This window comes from Anabrus simplex, chromosome 2 (genome assembly GCF_040414725.1).
Source record: "Anabrus simplex isolate iqAnaSimp1 chromosome 2, ASM4041472v1, whole genome shotgun sequence".
NCBI lineage: Eukaryota > Metazoa > Arthropoda > Insecta > Orthoptera > Tettigoniidae > Anabrus > Anabrus simplex.
Window position 1 is genome coordinate 607,715,602 of NC_090266.1, and position 19,428 is coordinate 607,735,029.

Consider the following 19,428-nt stretch of genomic DNA (forward strand, 5'->3'; position numbering starts at 1 on the left):
AATGTGATACCCATTAAGTTCAGATCAACCACAAACTGTTGAATAATTTAGGGATCAATTTTTCCCTAATGACTAATTCAAAATATTACCAAATATTTTGTAATTCAAAACACATGCAAATTACATCGGCCAATGATATAGTAGAAATTTAGTAGAGTTTAGATTGTAATATTATTTTTGGTTTGATAGTTGAAACACACGAAAGTAGCATTAATTTGACATGCAGAATTTCTTCCTTGTAGCAAAATATCACAGGTGTATGCTCACGTAGGAGGTTGCATTTTTAAACTAAAATGAAATTCTTACAGTAGTGTGTTGGTGATTCCATGGTGAAATTACATAAGAAAATGATAATCAGTGTTAAGTCCAAGGCGACGCTGAGATGGCTTATAGGTATTTCAGCCTGTATCCAGGGAAGAAGGCCTTTAACTGGCCGGAATGCGGTTTGACAGCCGTTGTGCATCAGAAAGGGGATGGTTCGTTTTCCTCCTGATTTGACGCACCATCACCTGCTGCTTGCAAACACTAGCTCCCAGCCAGGGAACACACAAATAAAGGGATCGTACACTCGACACTATGGTTTCCCATCTCCGTGACCAAATGGCAGACAAGAAAAGTATAGGTTCAGTGCATTTATGATGATGATAATGATGCTTGTTGTTTAAAGGTGCCTAACATGTAGGTCATCGGCCCCCAGTTTATTTAGACAAGACTCAAGATACAAGATAAAACTTACATTCTGTGAGAGAACTGACGAGCAGTTTTGAAGTTAGCAGTCCCAAAAACAATGAGATGCAATTTATATCACTTAATTAATGTTGGCTGTGCATAAATAACATCACAATTTCTACCTGATTGTGACACACACTAGCGCACCCAGGTGTGTGGCAACTCTCCCGTTACGTGCTCTTCTATTCTTAGGTTCATAATGGTCCTAAGTGAGTTTTATACAACAAATTAATTGTTTATTAATAATCAAGTGCACATGTTCTTTCTTTCATACAAAAAGCTGTCAAATCCCAAACCCTTGTTAATAGAAACATGCGGCGCATCACCCAGTTTTGCCTTATATTGGAAGAAAGCTAGAGAACACTGGCTAAGCTTCTTTAGAAAGATCTTGATTAAGGAATTGTGCCACCACCCCTCTCAGTTCCCAGTGCCACTGCAGGACCCTTATAACAAATCAATGTCTCCAAAGTTACAACTGCCGTAAAACAAATAAAACATGAAAAGCCAACGCCACGATTTATAATGTCCAATAATGGACCATTTATATTGGTGTTATAAATTTACTCATTCGGCACAAATATTTCATATTCCCTATGGGAATCAACATCTGTATCATCTGATAGCCAAGCGGGCATCAATTTTTGGTAGTGAGACAAAGTCTCTCATAGTGCATTGGCACTGCTCGTGGCTTCAAGTAGCCTATGCAGTGGCCTCCACGGTATGCACTAGACATGCGTCTGGGTAGGTGTGCTAGGTACCATTTGACGAGCCCAACCTAGCACACGGGGGCGAAACGCTGGCAACCAGGAATGAGTTAGCTGGAAAATTTATAATGTCCAATAACGGACCATTTATATTGGTATTCCATACCACTTAGTCGAGCAGCTCTTCTTCTTTCTTAATCGTTACAGGATCGGATAATGTTTCTAAATGCCAGATGACTTAATATCAGAGCCTCACGGTGTCTTCATTCAAAAGGACGGAAAGCCCTCCAGAGAGTTCTAATCACCACCTGATCTGACTTCTAAGACATAAAAAGCAGTATTAACCCAATCGCATAATTTGATGAGCTGTGGTCAAGCACAGTGTTTTGGCGCATGAATCATATTGCGAGCTGAGCTCGCAATGACACAGTGTCTTGCTAATCTTTGTATATTAGATTCTCTTTCTGATATAAATTCTCACAATACACACTGTGTGGAACTAGAGTCATGTACTGTTGGTAGCCAATGCTGTTTGTATTTCTGTGCGACACTGGGATTGTTGAACAACAGTTTATTTTCATCAGTATTCATTGCACAGTAGAACTGACATCACGGTAATGACGACGAGAGTTTGAAAGCGCTGGAATACTGTTTTAGATGGCGATTTTTGCAATAATGACGTTTTAGAAAATAAATCAGAGTTTGAGGGTAGTGATGGCAACAATGAAAGTTACTCAAGTGCTCAGAACAGCGCACGGCCAGTGACACAAAAGAATGTTAGTGATTGGAAACTGAGGAATAAAGACAATAATCCTTATACATATCCATTTCGTGGATACAGTGGTGTTTCATAAATATTTAGAGTCTGTCCACCTTCCAAAGTCGCAATGTTTCAGAGTACATGGATCCAGTCGTTTTGAAATTATTTCAAATGAAACATTTTTACCACAGCCAGCAGAAGTCATTCAAGGAATAAGTATGGATAAGTCATAACTTTCAATGGCATGAATGCAAAATTTTAGTGAATTATCTTCACTAGTTAGTATTTTATGCATGTTCTTGTATGAGAGGTACGCTCATACTGCTCGCGGGCAAATTAAATCTGACTCCACACTCAAAAGTGTGGCAGTTTATTGTGTCTTAAATGGGTTAAGTGTGCACTATGAACAGATGGATTTGCAAAGTCATTGAAATGACAGTAACCAAGATGGATTTTTTAAATTGCTGCAGAACTGATTCAATCCATGCTGCTCTGCTCCTAGTTTTCCTGGTCTCAGGAAAGCTTTTGATTGTTCATCATGTCAAAATAAGAACTACAGAAAACCATCTTCTGGGCTGCTGACAGTGGGGTTTGAACCCACTACCTCCTGAATAAAAGCTCACAGCTGCGCAATCCTAACCGCACGGCCAACTCGCTTGGTCCACAAGAAGTTGAGTCAATCCATGTCAATTGCAAGGACCTACCACCAGAGACAAAGTTTAAATATTTTGTGTCTGCGATTGCTGATGGTGGTCAACTTATTGAAGAGATGAATACCATACTAGGATTATTGAAACTTGATGAAGTAGTGAATGAGAAGAGACATCACTTGTGACCACCAGGTGAAAGACTACCTAAATTTGAAGGTTTATTGTAGCATTATCCATCTTGTTGCATTCTGTGATACTGATTGTTACCTTACTACAGAAGAGGCAAAACATACACTGTCATGGAGACAGAGATTCTGTAATGATGTTCAGCTGGCATCACTAGATGGGATCATTTTTCCATCTTTATACAAGAAAACAGTTTGGATTGCACCAATTCAGGAAAAAATTCACTGGTCACCTTCATTGGTTTGGACGTCTACGACGAGTAGAAGCAAATACAATTGCAAAAATGAGCTGCACGCTAGAATTCGTCGGAATGACCTAAGCAACGACAAGTCTTAAGAATTCACTCACTGGTGAGTATAATTATGTCTTCCTAGTGCTTCAAGGTCACCATTTCTGGGTTCTTAGATGGCTAATGAAAGTAATTCTAGATCCACAAACTCTTTTGAAATGCTGACACATAAAAATTGCCGAAGGATAGACCAGTGAATTAAGGAACTATATGAAGTGCGTAAAAATGCACATTCTGACGTGGCCTCCAACCAAATGAATTGTTGGCAGTAGTGTTACATAGCAGACTTTGCCATTAGGCGGGCCAAACGATGATGATGATGATGATGAAATGAAATGTCATGTCGTATGGCTTTTAGTGCCGAGATATCCCACGACGGGTTCGGCTCACCAGGTGCAGGTCTTTCTATTTGACGCCTGTAAGCGACCTACGCGTCGTGATGAGGATGAAATGATGATGAAGACAACACATACACCCAGCCCCGTGCCATTAGAATTATCCAATTAAGGTTAAAATCCACGACCCGGCCGGGAATCGAACCCGGGACCCTCTGAACCGAAGGCCAGTACGCTGACCATTCAGCCAACGAGTCGGACGATGATGATATTGATGACGATATTTAGATCTGTGGGTTAAAATCGTGGCTGTCAACCTAATAAACTCTTCCCATTCATACAGGGGTTTAGATTTTTCATTCATAAGCCAAAATTGCACATTAAAAGTAAGAGACATTCACAAGATTGATTTCATTCATAAGCCAAAATTACACATTAAAAGTAAGAGACATTCACAAGATTAAAAGTAGACATGGCTACTACCAGACTCTATGTTTTGGAAAACTACTAGGTTCCCAGGTCATTCTGCTTAAATGATAGTTTAAGAAATTTTACACTTGCAAGTTTCTCTTGAAATGATTTTAAGAAATTGGTTTTTCATGTGTTGAATAGGCTGTGTAGGTATGGCTATCTATGAATTATGAATCAGAAAGAATGTGTTCTTTATTTAAATGACATTAAAACTACTTTGGTAATATCTTTTAGGTGAAATACTTGTCATATATGATTTTACTTTATAGGTTTCTTTTCTCTCTTTGAACAGAAAGTCAGCTTAGATGAAAATGTTCCTGTAAAACGCGACTCAAGTGGAAGAACAAAATGTTCATGCAAAGGAGGAAACTGTACGCGGCGTAATTGTGGTTGTCGAAAGAATGATTCATTCTGTGGAGATTCGTGCAAATGCAATGCATCTAAATGTGAGAACAAACCTAAGGTAGGTGAATATGAATTTTAGTATGGTAGTTGTGAGATATTATTGTATAAGGTCACTAGACCTCCAGGAACTGGTCTGCATTTTCTTTTTTCTTTTCAAAATGTGAGGCATATACTTACAGCATATCTTTTGTTCCTTTCTCTTACTGAATTGCCAGTAATGATTCTTAACACATTTCCATAGCTCTTCAATATATTCCTGGTGATCCTACCCCTAAATCAAAGACCCCCTTGCAGCTTATATCCACTTTCAGTGTTTGTTCTCCCCTGCTCTTTCATTTGGTCTCACTTTGTTTCATTCATGACTTTGACCAGTTCTTCAGTCGTATTTCTCGCACTCAATGTTTTGACCATTCCCACTTTGATGTCATTCACCTGGCTGAGGTTTGTTGCAGATCATCTTTCTTTCACAACTATTCTGGTATCCAATGAACTGCATGTGATCCTCTACCATTTTTTGAGATGACATATTTGCAATAATTTTAGACTATTTGTATGATGAGGTTGTCACTCTCAAATGTTATGTTATGCACCATATACAATTAGGTTTTTTTTACTGAACCACTCCTGATAAGACATGTAACCTTAACAGCCTCCCACTGAGCAAGTTGGCTAAGCGGTGTAGGTCATATAGCTGTAAACTGCATTCCGAAAGTCTGAAGATGGTTTTCTATGATTTCCTTTTTTCACACCAGATACTTGCTGGGGATATACGTTAATTTAGGGTCAGAACTGCTTCCTTCCCATTCCTGTGTCTTAAAGGTGCTGTAAATCTAGAGAGAGAGAGAGTGTGTGTGCATTATATTAAATGACTGGGGGGAAAAAAAAACAGAATTAGGAGCCATTCTTGACCTAGAAAGCAGATGCTGAACTGAGATGCCATATTCTTCCCATTTATAAGGACCTCTCCTACCAATTCCATTGGTCCCTCGTAGTGGAGTTATTAAAAGTTGCCAAGCACTTACAGTAGGGCTACTGGCTGTACAGTCTAGCAAGGATCCCAGTGAGACAGCCTGTGACCTTTGACTAGTATTTTTTATACATTACAAGATGATTATCACTATATTTTTAAAAATATATATTTCTTCAGTACCAAAAAATCCTACTTAACAGTATTTTTAAATGTCCCACTCACTGTTCTTTAACCAACATTTACTGCAAATGCATAGACTATTGATACTAGCTTTCAGACATTAACAGGATAGTTATTGAGGCAGTAATACCAGATGAATGGCAACAGAAGTGACAAAGCACACCTCAACTAATCTCAGTAGTCGGTCATTATGATGTTACTATTGATTAATTTTACGTACTTTCAACATTGTAGGCCATCACATTTTGTTTTCTTCCAGCTTAGTCATGTTAAAGCATTCAAGGCATAGATTTCCAAGCCCCTCTTCTGTGATTCCCTTCTGCCCTCATTCCTTCATGTATTTATTCTCATTTCGATAGTCTTCCTGATCAGTAAGGATAATGACCACACAGTTTTTCTGCTTAAAATAAAGAAACAATCATACCCACTATCGCCAACTAGTTCATTATTATGATGGCTCAACAATAACGAACTTGGTGAAAAGGTTAAATTCGTAAATATCTTCATTATTATAACGCTAATAATAAAAATGTTTTGTAATAACTGAAGCTATTTCTTTTCATTTTCGACTCAGGTAATTTAAAAAAGTGTTAGGTTCTTCAGTCTGCCAAAACTAATTTTGAATATATTTATGAACTATCTAAAAAAAGAAAACATAATATGGTAACAGGCTTAAACCTGAAATGAAACAACTTAATTAAAATAGAATGACATGTTTCGTTCTTGGAAGAACATCCGGAACCTATCAGATCACACTCGAATATATTTAGAAATGTATAAGCATTTATGTTTATTTCTATTTAAATCCTTAAAAAACTTGAATTTTGGAACTTATCTTGATGAAGTCCTCACTGCTCTCCACTCTTGCATAGAATGCAGTCTGTCTCAATTCCATTACTCTGTTGTTGGTGTGATTTAGGTTGGCTAGTCAGTCTGTTGTTCTTCTGCCATGCTTCACGGCCTGCCCTGACTAGGTCAGTGACAATCGGTAGTTTACTTTTAGTTGTTTCATTTTTTGTGCTCCCGTTATTATTATTATTATTATTATTATTATTATTATTATTATTATTATTATTATTATTATTATTATTATTATTGTAAGTTAAATTGATTTTGAAAGCTATTTAGGGGATTATAATTATTGTTCCAGGGTTATCTGTGGAACGCAGAGAGGTGAAAGAAGGTGCTGGCTGAATGGGTCTTATCTATGAAAATCAGAGATTCTTTTAAAACTTTGAAATAAAGGTTATATTTCTTTTCAGAAAAACAAATTGTTAACAAAATTCTTCACTTTGTGAAAGAACATGGAATCAGGTACAATGACAATTTTGACACCAAAATACGAGGTGCATTCAAGTTCTAAGGCCTCCGATTTTTTTTCTAACTAACTACTCACCAAAAAAACGATGAACCTGGCGTTACTTCTCGACGTAATCACCCTGCAGACGTACACATTTTTCACAACGTCAACGCCATGATTCCATGGCAGCGGCGAAGGCTTCTTTAGGAGTATGTTTTGGCCACTGGAAAATCGCTGAGGCAATAGCAACACGGCTGGCGAATGTGCGGCCACGGAGAGTGTCTTTCATTGTTGGAAAAAGCCAAAAGTCACTAGGAGCCAGGTTAGGTGAGTAGGGAGCATGAGGGATCACTTCAAAGTTGTTTTCACGAAGAAACGTTTGCGTAACGTTAGCTCGATGTGCGGGTGCGTTGTCTTGGTGAAACAGCACACGCGCAGCCTTTCCCGGACGTTTTTGTTGCAGTGCAGGAAGGAACTTGTTCTTCAAAACATTTTCGTACGATGCACCTGTTACCGTAGTGCCCTTTGGAACGCAATGGGTAACGATTACACCCTCGCTGTCCCAGAACATGGACACCATCATTTTTTCAGCACTGGCGGTTACCCGAATTTTTTTTGGTGGCGGTGAATCTGTGTGCTTCCATTGAGCTGACTGGCGCTTTGTTTCTGGATTGAAAAATGGCATCCACGTCTCATCCATTGTCACAATCGATGAAAAGAAAGTCCCATTCATGCTGTCGTTGCGCGTCAACATTGCTTGGCAACATGCCACACGGGCAGCCTTGTGGTCGTCCGTCAGCATTCGTGGCACCCACCTGGATGACACTTTTCGCATTTTCAGGTCGTCATGCAGAATTGTGTACACAGAACCCACGGAAATGCCAACACTGGAGGCGATCTGTTCAACAGTCATTCGGCAATCCCCCAAAACAATTCTCTCCACTTTCGTCAGACCGGCTTGTGCGAGCCCGAGGTTGTTTCGGCTTGTTGTCACACGATGTTCTGCCTTCATTAAACTGTCGCACCCACGAACGCACCTTCGACACATCCATAACTCCATCACCACATGTCTCCTTCAACTGTCGATGAATTTCAATTGGTGTCACACCACGCAAATTCAAAAAACGAATGATTGCACGCTGTTCACGTAAGGAAAACGTCGCCATTTTAAGTATCTAAAACAGTTCTCATTCTCGCGGCTGGCTCTAAAAATCCACCTGTCGTATAGTGCTGCCATCTCTGTGACGTTTTGACAACGAACGCGGGCTCCTTTTAAAACAATGCACATGTTTCTATTTCTTTCCAGTCTGGAGAAAAAAAAATCGGAGGCCTTAGAACTTGAATGCACATCGTAGAAAACCTGAGAATAGATAATTTTGAAGTTCTTTGAGCTTCAAGCTGCAAATTTACAATTTTAAAACATCACTAATATAGCGTTTAGTTATATAAGGAGGGATATCTCCTGATAAATAATTTTCCAGAGCACTTTGCTCCAACCATTACAATTTACGGCCTTCCAAAGGCACCACTCATTATTACACAAATCTCAGAAAAGAGCTTACATGCTCTCCAAATTTTACCAAGGAGGCTGGCTCCCAATTTCTTACAGCCTATTCAAGGGAACATTACACCAACCTTACAATTTTTGGCCTCTCTAGGCCCAATTTACAATTTACAATACCTTTATACAGGGGTATTTAGTGCCCATACTACTGGGCCTTCGTGAAAAAGAAGAACAGGTTAAATTACTGGCCCAAACTCGAAAATGTATTTAGGCGTACACTTGCGCTCCTGAAAAACCAAGTTTTTAAACCCTGCTTGGACTTGTGGCCCGATGATGCAGAGGCTAATCCCACACTACTGAGGTGACTAGAAAGAAAAGTTTATTAATGCTTTACAGGAAGAGAAACAGTTACAAAATCGTAGTCACCTCAAGATAAATTGAAGGGGAACTCGAGATGGTAACGCACTCTCAGTCCCGATCTACAGTTTAAGTCTTTATGAAATTTTACATTAGCAAGAAGTAGTTTACATTTTTAGGAAACGGTTGATTACATAGTTAGAAATTAGAACCTTTCCCTCGGGTAGGTTTGCAGAGATAGCTACAGAGATGTAAAACTGATGGCCATTACCTGGGCTGATGTTCTGCCTGCCAAAGAATGAGGCACCCCACCTCATGTCTTAACACACACACACTCAATAACTCGACGATCTATAAGACAAGATAGCTTGAAAAAGCTGCAGCTTATATACCTGAGAGGAGGGTTCAAGAAGGCTCTGGACTAAATCCGGACACACCCTCTCATTTTTATTGGTTAAACCTAAAACCTACAAATAATTACAGAAAATTTGTTATTGGCCAGACTCTAAACCTGGCGGGGTAAGAAGGAAGTGCTGCAAACCTTGAAGTATCAAAATAAATGAACGTCAATTCTGTTGATAAAACCTATAAACACAAAACTTCTTTTCATCACCTAATTATTCCATTTTGCACCAGAGTGCATGACCTCAGTTTTTTGTAGACGTCTATGGAGAAAAGTTCAAACTTCTTGATGTACATCAAAACGAAGCAAAGAAATCCAATCAGTTTAGGAAACTTTAAAATAACATATTACTCAGTTATTCAGTAGTGACATCTTCTGGTCGATGTCCCAACTTTATGCATTAGCTGTTGCAAGATTTGTTCGATAGATAGTGTTCCTTAGGGCGCTTCTTTTAAATGTGTGGAGTTGAGGTGTACCTCCCGGTACAATTATTATTATTATTATTATTATTATCATCATCATCATCATAATTTAAATCGTTTTTGAAAACTATTTAAGAGTTGTCTAATGAGCTATTAATGGACTGGCTAGTTTTCTTTATTATTCTGTTATGTAATTTTTGTTTATGTGAACACCTTTCATGGAAGATATTCGTAGTTTTATTGTTGTTGTTGTTTATTTAGGATTAAATTTATGTTAATGATTTGATTGAGCAAAGTATAAATTGAATTAAATTGTACCTTGTAACACATTATTTTTATTGATAAATGATGATATTGTTTTGAGTCATCAGTCCATAGATTGGTTTGATGCTGCTTCCGTGCCACCCTGTCCTGTGCTAATCTTTTCATTTCTACATAGCTACTACATCCTAACATCTCAGCAAACACAGTAAGAACAATGGGAAGCATGGGTCACATAACCACAAGCTAAAAGGAAGGGATGTTTATTTATGCCTAATGCTAAGGAAATTAGTTGAGCAGTAACCATGTCAAATGAATAACACAGTTTAGGGAGGATAAAAATTGTAATTAATTGAAAAGAAGATAAAGTTTTCAAAATTTAAAATTGACATGGCAGGACCCATAAATGTAAGTAAACAACAACATAATAAAAATTAATATTTACCTTTGAACACCATTACCTAATCTTGATACCAGAAGTATATAATTAATTCTTACAAAATAAAATCCAGTGTAAATCATAGGAAACCTAAGAATTTAACACCAAAGAATTATTTATATACCACTGGTATCAAAACCAGGTAATGGTGTTCAAAGATAAACATTATTTTTTTATTATGTTTTTGTTTACTTACATTTGAGCACATTTAGTCTCTTGGCTTCGTAATTTACCTGAGTGGCTGAATAATTTGTACTATCTGAAGCCATCTCTTTTCAGTTTCATCTCAGTTAATTTATAACTGTTAGGCTCTTCAATCTGACAAAACTAATTTTGAATAAATAAATTATATATATTTCCATTTATTTAGGAACAACCTCCTGTATTTACAGGCTGCCACTAAGTACAAGGTAAAACATATCAAATTTTCTGTATAGATCTATTAATTGAAAGAAACTTTAAATTATAAAAAAACAGTATAATTAGTGCAGCATTTCAGAGCTGTAGCTGTAGAGGTGATGTCTCAGGATCTTGATGGAGCCTCAGAGGATGAGAGTCGCAATTTTGGGGATGAGCTTCATTGGGATCTGGAAGCGCTTCCATGTGGCAACGAAGTGATGAGGTACGGTACCGCGAACTCCAACCATTATCCCTATTATTTTGATTTCCTGAACGTGGTATTTAGATTTGTAGTAAGGGATAGTGGGTTTGTATTTGTTAATCTTTTCTAGATTAACCTCCTCTGGCTAACCGCCATGGTGCTTGAACCTGACAGTCAGATCTAAGATGAATCCTTGAGAGCTGTTGTCTTTAAAGGCTATGATGTCAGTTCTCTGTGAACTACCATTCTTGGCCAGTCCGTGTACCTCCGCATGTTCATTGAATCCCTTCTTTCTCAGTTCTTCGGCAACGAAGGATCTGATCTGGTGGTGTCGCATGTTTCTTAGGAGCTCCCCGCGTGTGCAGAATCCCAGGACATGACCAAGAGTTTCTTTCTCTCCATGGCAATGCCGACAGAGGTTGTTGTCCAGGGATCTGCCTGGCATCGAGCACACTGCAGAAACATAAGCAGTCATCTTTATAGCCACTCTCCACTCGATACTAGACAGTCCGGTATGATCTCGCACCCAAGAGTTTGCTGGTGTGTACTCTTTGTAAAGTTGTACTCCGAGTGTCCTTCTTGCGGTAGTGAACACCGCGAGGTGAATTCACGTTCATGTAGCTCTTGACGGATCTTCTTAGTATCGTACAGGCCGTTCTTGGCGGTTATTTCCCGGGTATCAGCGTTTGTTCATTTTAGACGTTCTGTACATTCCCGACTCTCCACGTGAGAATCCCTCGAAGCAACCCCGAGTGGATTTTCAGTCTTAAGCAAGATGTTGCAGGCATTAATGCATTGTAGGTAAACTTCCCACGAGTTTTAAAAAGAGCAAGTCCTTTGTATTTATTTTCGGTGTACAGCGTGCCATCTGGAGTATCCGTCGGCAACTGCAATATCTCCTTTGTTGCACTTTTAATCATTTCATTGCTATCGGATAAAAATTTCTGTGAGATTTTCTTGAAACTGCATGTCAGGAAATGGCATATCAGGGTGGGACAGATTGAGGAATTCAGTACTATGAGCTTTTGGTCTTCGTTAAGCAGTGGCGACGATGTTAGAAGTTGGGGCTTATTGTGAAGGTCTTTCATTCCAGCAATCTCGTCGAACACTAGAGTATCCCTGAAGGTAACGAATTTGTTCGCCGTCTCCAGTTAAGTCAATCCTACAGTCTTCCTCCATGGATAGCGACCCTTGCTTCAACTCGCCGCGGATTACACATATCCCTGTACACTTCTGAGGATTGATATCAAGACGGATTTCTTCGAACCTCCTGCAGACTAGTCGAGTAAGATCTAAGGCGGCTTCTTTGTTCTTCCCGATGATGACGGTGTCGTCGGCAAAGCCCATTACGGTTATAGGTGGTAGTTTGGGTGACAGAGATGCCCCGTAATGCCGCGAGAGACTATCTTCGCTTAGCTCGTCTAAGATATGATCAACAGCTAGGTTATACAGGGCTGGTGATAATGGAGATCCCTGCATCACATCTCTCTTTATGAGTATAGGTTTTGTTCTACCCTTCTGCGTTTCGATTTGAGTGACGTCCCCAGTCGGAAGGTTGGAAATTACGTCCCCAAGTATTGAAGGTATTCCTTCGGACTGTAGAGTGTTTAGAAGGTGGCTGTGACCGATATTGTCAAATGCCTTTCGAATGTAAAAAAAAAATTACCGTGATGTCTTCTTTCCTCTGTTTAGCAAATTTTAATAATTTGCCGAGAATGGAAGTATTTATAACAGTGCCTCGAGTTGAGCAGAATCCTCGCTGGTGGTCATTATAGTGGATGTACTCACGTAGGCAACTGTCGAATACTCTTTATTACTTTCCTAATGACTGAACAGATAGTGATGGGTCGTGTTTCTTATATAACAAACCTGTACGTGCATTCCGCAGACAATTTGGAATTTCGCCAGTTTGTAATATTCTGGTTGCTATATTTGCGATGATGGCCTGTACATCGTCATCTTTAAGGGCTCTCGTCAAAACGCAATCTGAGCCCAGTGCGGTATCCACTGCTATATGATGGACGGCAGTGGAAGCAGCAATTGAGGTATGCGGGAAAACAAAAGCAAACGTTAAGGGAAAGGAGACACAGTGGTGGACAGACAAAATAAAAAGAGAAATAAAAGAAGGGAACAAGGTGAAGAAAGAAATGGGTAAGGAAAAGAAAGAAAACATATCAAGAGGGATGAGAATAAGATGGAAAGGTTACGTGTGGAATAGAAAAGATTGAAACTACAAGTAAAGAGGAGTATCAAGGAAGAAAAGGAGAAATGTTGGGGAGAGTTTACAAACAAAATGGAGCAAGATAGTCGAGGAAATCAGAAACTAATATACAGAGTAATAAAATCAAAAAAAATAAATCTAGAAAAAAATCAAGACATTAGAGAGAGAAGATGGATCCATAGTACATGACAAAAAAGGGTCATCAGAAGATGGTGGCAAAATATTTTGAAAACCATTATAATGAGGATGACTGCTCAGAGGAAGGAGGAGGTAAGAAAATGGAAATAATAGATGGAGAAAAAGAAGAGAACCTGATAACATGGTTGGAACTTGAAAGGGCAGTGAAAACAATGGCCAAAGGTAAAGCAAGTGGAAAAGACTAATTCAATGCTGACATGATTAAGGCAGAAAGAAGCAGTGGACTACAGTGACTATACTGAGCCCCCAATGCCATATGGAAGGATGAAAGGATACCTGAAGATTGGCAACAAGGAAGCATTGTACCATTGTTCAAAAAGGAAATAGGAAGGAATGTGAAAATTATAGAGGCATAACTCTATTATCGCATGAGCTAAAAATAATGGAGAAAGTCATAGACAAAAGACTGAGGGATATAATAGAAACACAGTTAAAGGAAGAACAATATGGCTTTAGACCGAATAGATCAACCATAGACTTGATATTTACAGTGCGAATGGTAATGGAAAAACACCTGGAAAGGAACAAAGAAATCATCTTCGTATTTTTGGATTTGGAAAAAGGTGATGATACAGTTAAGAGAAAATATGTATGGGAATACCTACGGAAAAGGAACCTACCAAAATCATTAATTAACAAGATAAAAATGTTGTATCATGAATTCACGAGAGTGAAAGCAGTGTACAAGTGGGGAGTGGTGACTCTGAAATATTTTATTCGAAAAAAGGTATCAAGCAAGGAAGTGCACTGTCGCCATTACTATTTATTATATTGATGGATGAAATCATAAAAAGTGTAAAACAGAGTATCACTAGTGATGAAGTGAATGCTTTGGTATTTGCAGATGATGTAGTGATTTGGGGAAAGGGAAAAAAGGAACTATTTTTGGATTTGGCAAAAGCTTATGATACAGTTAAGAGAAAACATATATGGGAATGTCTACTGAAAAGGAATGTACCAAGATCAATCATTAATAAGATAAAAATGTTGTATTATGACAGTAAAGGCAGTGTACAAGTGGGGAGTGGTGACTGAAACATTTTATTCGAAAAAAGGTCTCAAGCAAGTAAGTGCACTGTCGCCATTATTGTTTATTATATTGATGGATGAAATCATAAAACATGTAAAACAGAGTATTAGTAGTGATGAAGTGAATGCTTTGGTATTTGCAGATGATGTGGTGATTTGGGGAAAGGGAGAAAAGGAAGTACAAAGAACACTGGACATCTGGAATGAAAATCTGAAGGAGTTAGGAATGTAATTAGTAAATAGAAAACTGTAGTCATGCACTGTGGAAAAGAGAAAAAGAGAAGCCAAGTGAACATAGACGGAGAGGCAGGATTGGATGTGGTGGAAGTAATGGAGCAGGAAAAGTGGAAGGACAGAAAGGAGTAGAGGAAGCTTGTTAACCACACCCGGGCGACTGGAGAGGGACATTGGTGTTGTTGATGATGATGATGACAAAGGATTTGTCAATTTAATTTTGAGTGATTTAAGTCTTTTGGCTATGTAATTTGCCTGACTGGCTGAATAATTTGCAATATCTGAAGCCATCTATTTCAGTTTAAAGTCAGTTGATTTATAACTGTTCTTCATTATGCCAAAACTAATTTTGAATAAATAAATTTATAAACTATCTGGAAAATAAAACATATTGTAACAGTATTACACTTGAAAAAGAAACAACTTTATTAAAATAGAATGACATATTTCGTTCTTGAAAGAACATCATCAGATTTTAACAATTCACACTCACATATATTTAGAAATGCATAAACATTTATGGTAATTTCTACTCAAATCCTTAAAAACTTTAATTTTGTAACTGATGTTAATGAAGTCCTCTCTACTGGCCACGATAATATAGAATGCAAGCTGTTGCGGTTCCGTTACTTGGTTGTTGGTGTTAAGTTGTTCATTTTTCAGGTATAATTTTGTTAGTATATCTATTCTTTTTTCAGACCTTTTGAAATTTATTTATTCAAAATTAGTACCTCCAGACTGAAGAACCTAACACTTATGAATTCAGTAAAAATGTATCAGACATACAACATTGAAAAACAGATTTTCTCCCTTCATTCATTCATTCATTCATTCATTCATTCATTCATTCATTCATTCATTCATTCATTCATTCATTCATTCATTATCATTATAGACTGTTATGCCCTTCAGCGTTCAGTCTGCAAGCCTCTGAGAATTTACTAAACGTCACACACAATCCTCGATTTGCAACTAGTGTTGTGGCCTCATTTAGTTCTATACCTGTTATCTTTAAATTGTTAGAAACCGAGTCTAACCATCGTCTTCTTGGTCTCCCTCTACTTCTCTTACCCTCCATAGCAGAGTCCATTATTCTCCTAGGTAACCTATCCTCCTCCATTTGCCTCACATGACCCCACCACTGAAGCCAGTTTATGTGTACAGCTTCATCCATCGAGTTCATTCCTAAATTAGCTTTTATCTCCTCATTCCCAGTACCCTCCAGCCGTTGTTCCCACCTGTTTGTACCAGCAATCATTCTCGCTACTTTCGTGTCTGTTACTTCTAACTTATGAATAAGATATCCTGAGTCCACCCAACTTTCGCTCCCGTAAAACAAAGTTGGCCTGAAAACAAACCGATGTAAAGATAGTTTCGTCTGGGAGCTGAATTCCTTCTTACAGAATACTGCTGATTGCAACTGCGAGCTCACTGCATTAGCTTTAATACACCTTGATTCAATCTCACTTACTATATTACCATCCTGGGAGAACACACGACCTAAATACTTGAAATTATCAACCTGTTCTAGCTTTGTATCACCAATCTGACATTCAATTCTGTTGAATTTCTTACCTACTGACATCAATTTAGTCTTTAAGAGGCTAATTTTCATACCATACTCATTGCACCTATTTTCAAGTTCCAAGATATTAGACTGTAGGCTTTCGGCACAGTCTGCCATTAAGACCAAGTCATCAGCATAGGCCAAACTGCTTACTACATTTCCACCTAACTGAATCCCTCCCTGCCATTTTATACCTTTCAGCAGATGATCCATGTAAACTACAAACAGCAAAGGTGAAAGATTACAGCCTTGTCTAACCCCTGTAAGTACCCTGAACCAAGAACTCATTCTACCATCAATTCTCACTGAAGCCCAATTGTCAACATAAATGCCTTTGCTTGATTTTAATAATCTACCTTTCATTCCATAGTCCCCCTGTATAGTGAACATCTTTTCCCTCGGTACCCTGTCATATGCTTTCTCTAGATCTACGAAACATAAACACAACTGCCTATTCCCCTCGTAGCATTTTTCAGTTACCTGGTGCATACTGAAAATCTGATCCTGACAGCCTCTCTGTGGTCTGAAACCACACTGGTTTTATCCAACTTCCTCTCAACGGCTGATCGCACCCTCCCTTCCAAGATGCCAGTGAATACTTTGCCTGGTATGCTAATCAGTGAGATACCTTGATAGTTGTTGCAATTCTTCCTGTTCCCTTGCTTATAGATAGGTGCAATTACTGTTTTTGTCCAATCTGAAGGTACCTTACCAACACTCCACGCTAATTTTACAATTCTATGAAGCCATTTCATCCCTGGCTTCCCACTATACTTCACCATTTCAGGTCTAATTTCATCTATTCCTGCTGCCTTATGAAAATGGAGTTTTTTTTACCATCCTTTCCACTTCCTCAAGCATAATTTCACCAACATCATTTTCCTCCTCCCCATTAGCTTGGCTGTTTGCAACACCACCAGGATGATTTCCTTTTACGTTGAGAAGATGTTCAAAATATTCCCTCCACCTCTCCAGTGATTCCCTGGGATCTGTTATGAGTTCACTTGAATTACTCAAAACACTGTTCATTTCCTTTTTCCCTCCCTTCCTAAGATTCTTTATTACTGTCCAGAAAGGATTCCCTGCTGCTTGACCTAGCCTTTCCAGGTTATTGCCAAAATCTTCCCTTGACTTCTTTTTGGATTCAACAACTATTTGTTTCGCTCTGTTTCTTTCATCTATGTACAAATCCCTGTCTGCTTCGGCCCTTGTTTGGAGCCATTTCTGATAAGCCTTCTTGTTACGTTTACAGGCTGCTCTCACTTCATCATTCCACCAAGATGTTCGCCTTTTCCCATCTTTACACACAGTTGTTCCTAGGCATTCCCTTGCTGTTTCTACTACAGCATCCCTGCATGCCACCCATTCACTTTCTATATTCTGAACCTGCTTACTGTCTACTGTTCGAAACTTCTCACTAATCATATCCATGTACTTCTGTCTAATTTCCTCGTCCTGGAGATTTTCTACCCTTATTCGTTTGCAGACAGATTTCACTTTCTCTACCCTAGGCCTAGAGATACTTAGTTCACTACAGATCAGATGGTGGTCTGTATCATCGAAAATCCGCGAAAAACTCGTACATTCCTAACAGATTTCCTGAAGATATAGATGTTATTCCCATAGGGAATTTGAAATATTTGTCCTGAATGAGTAAATTTATAATACCAATATAAATGGTCCGTTATTGGACATTATAAATTTTCCAGCTAACTCATTCTTGGTTGCCAGCGTTTCGCCCTCGTGTGCTAGGGTGGGCTCATCAGTTGGTACCTAGCACACCTACCAATACGCTGGCTAGTGCATACCGTGGAGGCCACTGCGTAGGCTAACTGGAGCCACCAGCAGTGCCAATGCACTGCGAGACTTTGTCTCATTATCAGAAATTGATGCCTGCTTGGCCATCAGATGATATAGATGTTATTCCCATAGGGAATTTGAAATATTTGTCCTGAATGAGTAAATTTATAATACCAATATAAATGGTCCGTTATTGGACATTATAAATTTTCCAGCTAACTCATTCTTGGTTGCCAGCGTTTCGCCCTCGTGTGCTAGGGTGGGCTCATCAGTTGGTACCTAGCACACCTACCAATACGCTGGCTAGTGCATACCGTGGAGGCCACTGCGTAGGCTAACTGGAGCCACCAGCAGTGCCAATGCACTGCGAGACTTTGTCTCATTATCAGAAATTGATGCCTGCTTGGCCATCAGATGATATAGATGTTATTCCCATAAGGAATTTGAAATATTTGTCCTGAATGAGTAAATTTATAATACCAATATAAATGGTCCGTTATTGGACATTATAAATTTTCCAGCTAACTCATTCTTGGTTGCCAGCGTTTCGCCCTCGTGTGCTAGGGTGGGCTCATCAGTTGGTACCTAGCACACCTACCAATACGCTGGCTAGTGCATACCGTGGAGGCCACTGCGTAGGCTAACTGGAGCCACCAGCAGTGCCAATGCACTGCGAGACTTTGTCTCATTATCAGAAATTGATGCCTGCTTGGCCATCAGATGATATAGATGTTATTCCCATAGGGAATTTGAAATATTTGTCCTGAATGAGTAAATTTATAATACCAATATAAATGGTCCGTTATTGGACATTATAAATTTTCCAGCTAACTCATTCTTGGTTGCCAGCGTTTCGCCCTCGTGTGCTAGGGTGGGCTCATCAGTTGGTACCTAGCACACCTACCAATACGCTGGCTAGTGCATACCGTGGAGGCCACTGCGAAACGCTGGCAACCAAGAATGAGTTAGCTGGAAAATTTATAATGTCCAATAACGGACCATTTATATTGGTATTATAAATTTACTCATTCAGGACAAATATTTCAAATTCCCTATGGGAATAACATCTATATCATCTGATGGCCAAGCAGGCATCAATTTCTGATAATGAGACAAAGTCTCGCAGTGCATTGGCACTGCTGGTGGCTCCAGTTAGCCTACGCAGTGGCCTCCACGGTATGCACTAGCCAGCGTATTGGTAGGTGTGCTAGGTACCAACTGATGAGCCCACCCTAGCACACGAGGGCGAAACGCTGGCAACCAAGAATGAGTTAGCTGGAAAATTTATAATGTCCAATAACGGACCATTTATATTGGTATTATAAATTTACTCATTCAGGACAAATATTTCAAATTCCCTATGGGAATAACATCTATATCATCTGATGGCCAAGCAGGCATCAATTTCTGATA

General features: G+C 39.0%; 1 protein-coding gene across 1 annotated transcript in view; it reads left to right on the forward strand.

Annotated features, from left to right (window-relative positions):
• Window positions 1-19,428, forward strand: part of Klp3A (kinesin-like protein 3A) — a 343,005-nt gene that overhangs the window by 306,101 nt on the left and 17,476 nt on the right. Inside the window, exon 19 of the mRNA XM_067139235.2 lies at window positions 4,417-4,587. Within this exon, the coding sequence (XP_066995336.2) occupies window positions 4,417-4,587 (171 nt within the window). The remainder of the gene's footprint in view (window positions 1-4,416; window positions 4,588-19,428) is intronic.